The sequence below is a fragment of the Lissotriton vulgaris genome, chromosome 7, assembly GCF_964263255.1.
Source record: "Lissotriton vulgaris chromosome 7, aLisVul1.2, whole genome shotgun sequence".
In the NCBI taxonomy this organism is placed as follows: Eukaryota; Metazoa; Chordata; class Amphibia; order Caudata; family Salamandridae; genus Lissotriton; species Lissotriton vulgaris.
The window spans coordinates 159,577,124-159,586,183 of record NC_141695.1 but is presented as its reverse complement, the minus strand read 5'-3'; the positions used below and the strand labels follow the sequence as shown (position 1 = coordinate 159,586,183).

Sequence of the window (9,060 nt, the reverse complement as noted above, 5' to 3'; positions counted from 1 at the left end):
ACTCCGCCCATATGGATTACGTGCTGGTTCTGACTGGCAGATCGGCTCCGTGAGCCCATCGGAAACCAGACGGAATGTCCGGCCGGTTTCAAAACCGACAGCCTCCATTGTAATGAGGCTGTTGGGATTGAAACCGACGATCTGGGTTGGAAAGCCTCCGACCGAGATCGTAATCGGCCCCTAGTGTTCAAAGGCCTGGGTACTTTCTATATTAATTGATCAGCTCAGATGTTTGACCCTCACTGGTTCAGTACATTTGTTATATTAGTAAAAAGAAATTGATTTGAAACCTCAAAACCAATGTTATGTTATGTATTTATTTGCCAACACGCATCTATAAGAAGCTTGTTCCCAAGCTGGCCCATAAATAACACACAATGAAAACATAACTTGTCCGTAGTGCACATCTTGGTGTATAAATAAATAGTTATTAAATAACTGTGTTGAGTGGAGGAAGGATTATTAAATTAAATTTCTTTGTTGAGGAGCAGGCTGCACATTATGCTACAAACACAGATACTCTATTTTTAACTTGAAACCTTGTGTGTTTTTTTTTTAGTTTGGAAATCCAATACGTTCGCCTGAAAGTGGTATATAACAAAATCCAGGCTCTGTGTAAAGTGCATAGTGGTGCTGCTGCTGCAAAGCCAGATGGGTTGGTGTGTGGAGAGTCACATGTCCAGAATGACTCTCCCACAGCTCCACTAACCTGTCCTGCCTTTTCTGTGTTTCCTTTCCGACAAGTCTACCTTGTGTCTAAAGCTGCCTTCATAACTCTGTGTGCATCCTCGGCTATCTCATCAAGGTTGTTCCTCAGCATATTGTATGTGGTTCCAAATGAAATGGCAGCAGCGGCCAAAGATCCGAAGACGGGGAGGTGTCTGAGGACAGACTCCGCGATCGTTCTTCCTCCACCTGTAGCGTTGGCCAACAGTTTCACCACCAGGTTGGCGGATAGTTCCTGGATCAGCGGGGACTTGATGAGAGCTCTCAGATCCACAACAGATATCCTGGTTTTAGCTGCCAGTTGCTCCAGAGAGGTCCCATCCAGACCGAATGTTTTGCAGTAACCTTCCAGAGACCTTACCAAGATAGCAACGTCACAAACCACTGATAGTCCTGGAATGGGTATGGCAGAGACGGCACAAGAGACAGTGGCAAATTTCCAGATCTGCCTCCTCAGCACTGTTCTTTTCTTCTCCAGAATGGCCATGGAAACATTGGGAAGGGAGAGCAGGAACACATGCCTCTTGTGAGTCGGGAGCTCTTCTTCCAGATCTTCCGCCAGCATCTCAAAGTCATATTTACCCAGGTCAGAGCACGACAGCAGGTAGACATGAGGCTTTTCCAAACCTTCACCCTCTATGTCTGAAACGCTGCTCTCCTGCAGGATGCTGTCCTTGTCGTAAGTTGTCCCTCTAAGACTTTTTTCTTCAAGGTCAACATCTGTTGTGCACACAAGGAATACCTTTTTTCCTGCTGTTTGAAGGTCCTGTACTAGCTGGCTGTGTTGCTCCTCAAAGGCCTGTGGCTTGATGATGATGTAGACATCATACCTGCTGGAGTCGACCTTCTGGTGGTACACTGCAGTGGTTAAGTCTGTGCGGAAGATACTCGGTATCACCCAGAATGTCAGCTTTGGATACTTGGGATGTGGGTACGGCCTTGGTCCATTTGTCGTATCCTCCACTGCAGGCACTTCTTGTTTGTCCTCTTCCTCCCCAAAGCCGAAGAAGGACCTGATGAACACTGACTTCTCACTTTCTGACCCCCCAGCTATAGCAATATCCAAGGAGGAGTTTTCCAGATTTTTCAAGTGCTCAAGAACCTTGGTGGCCACATCTGGGAGCCTCCCCTTCTTCAAGTCAGATGGGAAGCCCTCCAACTCTTCGTCCTCGTTGAACTGTCCATCCGTCTGCGTCTCCGCTGGCCATTTCTCCAAGTCTACGAAGGTCTCTATCTCCATTGCGGATCTGTTAAAACAAAACCCACAATGTTGAGAGCTTCTGGTGAACTGTTTAAGACACACCTAAATAAAACTAAAAGATGGTGAAGAAACACAATACATTTCCTGTGAGTGGTACTGACCTCTGGCCCGTGCCACAGCATTAGCAAGCACTTAACACCCTCGCTGCCAGAATTCTGCGAAACCCCGGGACTGGACTATCTAGTCACGACTGGGCCTGGGAGGCGTGGCAGCCGTTGAACTCTCGCTGTCTAACCACGCGGGAGGTGTTTAGGTCTCATCATAACTTTCTGCACTCACAGAGCCGATAACTTTCTGATAACATCTTTTCCTGGTTCGCCCATGGGCACGATTCTTTCCATTTTTGTCAGTTAGAAAAGTCAATGTTACTAAATCCCAAGGGAATGAAGCGCAAATTAAAATTTAAAGAAAACCCCAGTGTTCTTCAGTGTTTCTTCACTTTTGTGCTGAACGTGCTGCTTTGGAATAATAAGAGGTCTAGAGGCAGGGGCGGCTTTAAGCATGTGCAAGATGTGCACCTGCACAGGGCCGCCAAACCCCAGGGGCCGCCACGCCAATATATATCCTTAATATAATAATCCTCTGAGGATGGATACATATTTGCATGGCGGCCCCTGGCAGGGATTTGGTGGCCTCGGGCTCTGTTCCACTTCCAAACACCCTGACCGCGCCTGCGTTCCTCCGGGGGCGCCCTACCTACGCTCCCTGCCCAGGGCCGCCGTGAGCCTAGAGCCGCCCCTGCTAGAGGGCACCAATGAGTGTAGGTGGGCAAAGGATGCTTAAAGGAAAATATAAACCCAAATGAGGTATTAAAGGACGACGAGGGTGGGGGAGAATGTAATACGTTATCTTCCATTTTTCGAAGTAAGCATTCAGTAGGCCCCACACAGAGTGTTTACTACATTTAGAGCAGCAGGGTATCAACCTGCCTCCACCCCACACACCCCCCCACCCCCACATCCTGCTGGAGCCCCTTTACTCCAGACTGTGTAGCTGCGTGCACCCACCTGCTCTCTCTCGTGTTACCCCAAGATGTCCTTCCTTCCCCTCTATCCGCACCCACCGGGTCCCTCCTTCCATGCAAGCGGATGTACTCATTCCTGCAATCAGTGCTGCTACTTGGTCCAGGACTAGACAAGCTGCTTACAAATTCCTACAAGTCCAGCTAGGGGAGGCCTTCTCTGCTCCTGCCTGTGCCTACCAATGCAGCTCATATGTTGACAACACTTCTAAAGCCGTACAAAAGGAGGTGCTGATGGAGGGAGCATCTGAATCAATCAAACACTCACACCCAGTCTAAAGATCTGGGTTTAATCCATCACCGTTCTTTAGCCCACTCTGCCACCCCAGTTCAGACATAGCTATATGCAAATCAGTCTGACCCTGTGCCTCATGGGAACAGTCCAGCCCGAACTGCCAAGCCATGTCTATCCTGGACCGGAAACAAGCTTCCGAGGACCGGTTTCTGGCATTCCAGCCGTCTTCAGCCCGGCTTGCTTGAATCCAGTGGCAAAGTGAGCAAGGGACTCACGTCTGAGCATACCCTGCCACACTAATGGCGGCCAAAAGCGGTACAAAAGGGGGTGCTGATGGACGGAGCATCTGAATCAATCAAACACTCACACCCAGTCAAAAGATCTGGGTTTAATCTATCACCGTTCTTATGCCCACTCTGCCAACCCAGTTCAGACATGGCTATATGCAAATCAGTCTGACCCTGTGCCTCATGGGAACAATCCAGCCCGAACTGCCAAGCCATGCTTCCCTGGACCGGAAACAAGCTTCCGAGGACCGGTTTCTGGCATTCCAGCCGTCTTCAGCCCGGCTTGCTTGAATCCAGTGGCAAAGTGAGCAAAGGACTCACGTCTGAGCATACCCTGCCACACTAATGGCGGCCAAAAGCGGTACAAAAGGGGGTGTTGATGGACGGAGCATCTGAATCAATAAAAAACTCACACCAAGTCAAAAGACCTAGAAATAAAGTTAAAGGAGGAATCACTCCTGATACCAAAAGCCATATTTCCAGAGAACATTAAAACTAATAAAAGAGGGAAACTAATCTTGAAGAGTCTATCCGGAGTAGATTGTATTATAATTAATGGAAGGCTTTCTTCGGATAGTCCCGCTCACTGTACTCATAAATCAAGGAATGGTGGCTCGATCCTTGATTATATGATAGTAGATAGCTCTTTCTTTAGTTCTCTGATGGATCTGTCTGTACTTATCACTGATCTCAGTGATCATAATGTATTGTCCGTCAAATTAAATGTAACACCATTTCAAAGGGATACATGGAAAATTGGGGATGACTTATTGAACTTCAATAAAAAAGGGAAATGTTATTGGAACCCAAGGACTATTAAAAACTTGGTTAGCATATTGGAACACCCAGTAGAGAACTTACACCTATGGGAAGGGAGTGAACTACTGTGTTTTGCTTCCTTTTTACATACCTTACAATCTAAAGTAAAACAATCTCCCCCTGGGAAGATATCTCCAAAAATCCCCTCTGACCTCCACTACCTAAACATTGAAATCAATAAACAGGTTAGGGATCAGTACCTCCTCTTTATTCCCGAACGTAATTGAAGAATAGCTCTCTTGAGAAGAAGGAGAAATAGGATAAAGGCCAGATTAAAACGGGAGAAAGAAGATGCCCTATGGGTTAAACTCCGTGAGGCATCCAGAAGTGGGCAGGCTAAGACCTTTTGGTCATTAATTGGAGAAGGATGCGGGCTAAGATCTAGACCCTTACCGATATCTATTAATGAGCAGTCTTGGGTCGATTTTATTCTGCATTTATATAGTGACAATGAGGTGATGTTTGACTCCGATAAGTTACAGGAAGATTTATTACCCTATGGTCCCCCATCTGAACTGGAAATTGTTTCCGCCATTAAGGGTTTACGCTCATCTGGTGCAATGGGCCCAGATGAAATCCCTATTTCGGTGCTAAAAACCCATAGTACTTTATGGGGAAAAAATCTATATCCAGTCTTTAAATTTTGGTTTACCAAAGGCAGTGTCCCGCATTCATGGAAAGGGAGTATATTGGTTCCTCTCTTTAAAAAGGGGGCAAGAGATTTACCTCAAAATTACCGACAAATTGCCCTCCTAGATGTCATTGGAAAGGTCTTTGCTAAATGCTTACTTAATCATCTAAATGACTGGGTATCTTCGCTAGAAATATTACTGCTTGAGCAGACCGGCTTTAGGAAACAACATGGTACCCTAGACAATCTTACCGCTCTCCAGGTTTTGACAGAAAAATATGTCATAGTCCGTGGAGGAGGTGTATATGGTGCTTTTATTGACTTCTCTACGGCTTTTGATAAGGTAGATAGATCTTTGTTGTGGAGTAAGTTATTCAATCTAGGGATGCCCACTAGTTTATTAAGGTTAATTATTGCCCTGCATACAGATACTTGGTGTAGAGTATTAATGGGAGGTGAGAGAGGACTATCTAGGGTTATTCCCAGGATTAATGGACTTAAGCAGGGTTGCTTATTGGCTCCTCTGCTGTTCTCTTTATACATAGCTGACCTCCCCCAGGCTTTATTATTATCCAATAATGGTATTGCTCCAGTTTTAGGGGGAACTCCAATAGTGTGCCTAATGTACACGGATGATATTTTAATTTTGGACCTTACTCCAAAAGGTTTGAATGGTCGCCTACATGCCCTGAACACCTATGCTGAGGCCCATTTTCTAAAAATAAATACTTCCAAAAGCAAAATAATGTGTTTCCGGGGAAGGAAAAATCCAAATATGACAATTACTACTGGTCTGTTGGGGGCGAAAGACTAGAAGTGGTCAAGTCTTATCCTTTTCTTGGAAAGATTGTCACGAGTAGTCTAAGTGACACAGCCCATATCGAGAACAATAGTAGGAAAGCTCTTGCGCAAGGGAAGAGCCTCGTTTCTCTTTATAAGGCGACAGGTAGAAGGCACTTCTCTATATTGCTCGAGGTATTCCGAGCAAAAATTCCCGCATCCCTTATGTATGGATTAGAAACAGTAGATATGATAGGTTGGAATTTTTGGGATTCAACTGAAGGAAAAATACTACGTAACCTCATCTCTGTAAGCACTGCAAATTCCACGTCCTCTCTGAGACAGGAATTCGGTTTGCGTAGTTCCTGGGCTCAGGCAGTTGCGAGTGTGGTGCGTTGGGTTTTTAACATAGCTTAAGGAATGCCGGGTACGCTGAGGTATCTCATAAAAAATGAGCTGTTGGGTACTTTTAATGCTTATTCTTTAATTGTAAGGAATTTTCGACAGGCAGTTACACTATTAAAGTTGGATGAATTGGGTCTTTTTTCACTATCTGCGGCCCAACTAAAGTCGGTTTTAAAGTCGGCTTCTTGGGAGTTGGGTTATAGAGTAGATAGAGGGGCATGTAAATTGAAGAGAGGAATGTTCCCTATCAGTAGTTTTTGTCCAATGAAAAAACCTCAGCCATACATATTCTGGAATCTCCCTCATGGAGTTCGGCGATTTACCCTTTTGCTAAGGCATAATTTACTCCCTTTGAACTGTCTTTTCTCTAAATGGGATGGTTGTTCCGATATTTGTGATTTTTGTAATTCCACTCCCCAGGACGTGTATCATGTCATTTTTGTCTGTCCGGCACTTACGGTATTTAGAATTAAATGGTTAAGACCTATGTGTTTCCAAATGGGAATCCTTACAGCCTCCGATTTTATTGAAGCAATGTTTAACCCTCCAAATGAAATGTTTTGTTTTAAATTGTTTCATTATTTTAAATGTTTTCTGCCGTTATATTGATAGACTGATATCATGTATTCTTTTATGGTATTGTCTTTTATTGTTTGTTTGAATTATTATGTGGACCTCAATTGAGTTCCGTTATCATAAATAAATAAACTTGAAACTTGACTGGGTGTGAGTGTTTGATTGATTCAGATGCTCCGTCCATCACCACCCCCTTTTGTACAGCTTTTGGCCGCCATAAGTGTGGCAGGATAGGCTCAGACGTGAGTCCCTTGCTCAGTTTGCCACTGGATTCAAGCAAGCTGGGCTGAAGACGGCTGGAATGCCAGAAACCGGTCCTCAGCAGCTTGTTTCCGGTCCAGGGACGACATTGCTTTATCAGTTCGGGCTGGACTGTTCCCATGAGGCACAGGGTCAGACTGATTTGCATATAGCCATGTCTGAACTGGGGTGGCAGAGTGGGCTAAAGAACGGTGATGGATTAAACCCAGATCTTTTGACTGGGTGTGAGTGTTTGATTGATTCAGATGCTCCGTCCATCACCACCCCCTTTTGTAACACTTCTAAAGTCGGCAAGAAACCCAGGTAAGTGTCTTTTCCCGTGATATAAAATAAAAATAAAATTATCCCGAGTGGATAGCAGATTTGATCTTGAATTGTGAATCTGTTTTCTTTTTAAATGTCAGACATTGTATTGACTTTTTTTTTTTACCTCAAACTTGTTTACCCAATATTTCTTCTCATTATTTTCTTTTTTAGTGGAGTACAAGCTAAAGCTGTGTATAAGAATTGCAGCTCACAAGCCCGCGACCTTTAATAAGTTAAGAGGGCCTTTAACGACCGGAACAGCCTGTGGAAGAAGGGCGTTAATGTTATTAGAACATTTACCCATTGAAAGCAGCAGGTTCAACAGAACCAGAGACCACAAAGACACGCTTTGGGAGGTTGAAGCAGAAGGCCTCTGCAAGCCATTAATGGCCCTTTGCCACTCCCAGGGGGCGCCCAGCACCCCAGTGTTTTTAGCGAGGTCTGAAGCGGTCAAACAGAGGCTGCTTCAAGTTGGTGTGGACGCCATAAACCCAACGACTCCTCAACACACAATATCGTATCTCACAACGGTGTCACCAGGGCTAGTGTGTAGTCGGAACACTAAACTCAATCTAGAAAAGAAGATAATATTAGGGATCGGGGTTCCCACCATTGGAGTCTACCTGAGGTCTACAAAAGGGCACGTGTCTGACTCTGCCCCAGCCCTCCCGGGTTTTGAGGTCTACAAAAGGGCACGTGTCTGACTCTGCCCCAGCCCTCCCGGGTTTTGAGGTCTACAAAAGGGCACGTGTCTGACTCTGCCCCAGCCCTCCAGGTTTCTAGAGACCGCCCCTCCTGACCAGCTGTCTTCCACTGAGGTACAGTGAAGGCTCACGTCCTTACCTGGCAGTCTGTCTGTCCCGGCAGGGTCGGGCTGGGTACCGCAGCAGCAGGAGAGCCGTACCAGCCTGACAGACGTGGCTTGGCGTGGAGTCTGGCCAACAGGTGCCAGGGCAGGAGTACACATCCCAGCCTCATCCCAGCGGCACACCTACCTGTCGTAAGACGCATTCCTTCCCACATTCCGGGAGTCCCGTCCAGCCACCCCTCCCAGGTGGGTGTGGGCTGGCCCCGGCTGTTATTAATAGCAGCCATCCTTGTGCGTGGCTCTCTCACTCTCTTGACGTGGGTTGGTGAAACCGTGTCCTCTGCTGCTTTTAATAGCAGTGGCCCTTGGCTCAGGGCGCGGACCGGGCCCTCATCATGGCCCCGTGCGGTGCCGGCCTGTGCTGCCCGCCCTGGGGCGGTTTCGCCTCTGGATTCCTCCCTTGACTCGGGTGCTCTTTCCTGCTCGACATGTCGGAGACTCAGGGCTCTGGCAGCCGCGGTTACATCACCCGCAGGAGGGAGTGACAGCACCGGCCTCTGCATCATCATCCTCATCAGAAACAGGTTCTCTCATGACGTCATCGCATAGCATACCTAGCCGGGGGCACGGTGGCCCTGAAAATACCAACTACCAGAGGTAGTGAGAGGTGGGACAGAGACAGGGCACTACGGGGCCCAGGGCCCGGACAGTACAGGGCCCCGCTCCAGGGCCAGTGTAGTACGGGGCCCTGCTCCAGGGCCTGTGTAGTACGGGGCCCTGCTCCAGGGCCCGGGCAGTACGGGGCCCCGCGCCAGGGTAGTATCGGGCCCCGCTCCCCCTTCCACCCACAGACACACAGGTTGTCAAGGGAGCAGCACTCGTGATTACACCTGTTATTTTTTCCGCTCCCTCAAGGGTTTGCATTGTGTTGTTTCCAGTGGTTC

General features: G+C 47.1%; 1 protein-coding gene across 1 annotated transcript; it reads right to left on the bottom strand.

Moving 5' to 3' along the window:
- Positions 1-304: 304 nt before the first annotated feature.
- On the bottom strand, positions 305-8,273 carry LOC147701059 (interferon-inducible GTPase 5-like). The gene is made up of 2 exons (XM_086928564.1): positions 8,152-8,273; positions 305-1,973 (listed from the first exon to the last, which is right to left on the bottom strand). Exon 2 carries the CDS (start codon positions 1,964-1,966, stop codon positions 746-748), a length of 1,221 nt encoding a protein of 406 aa, XP_086784690.1. The 5' UTR covers positions 1,967-1,973; positions 8,152-8,273; the 3' UTR covers positions 305-745.
- Between the last annotated feature and the right edge of the window lie 787 nt (positions 8,274-9,060).

Bases quoted from the DNA above. Each gene is read 5' to 3' on its own strand.
- LOC147701059 (XM_086928564.1), bottom strand. From the start codon at position 1,966: ATGGAGATAGAGACCTTCGTAGACTTGGAGAAATGGCCAGCGGAGACG.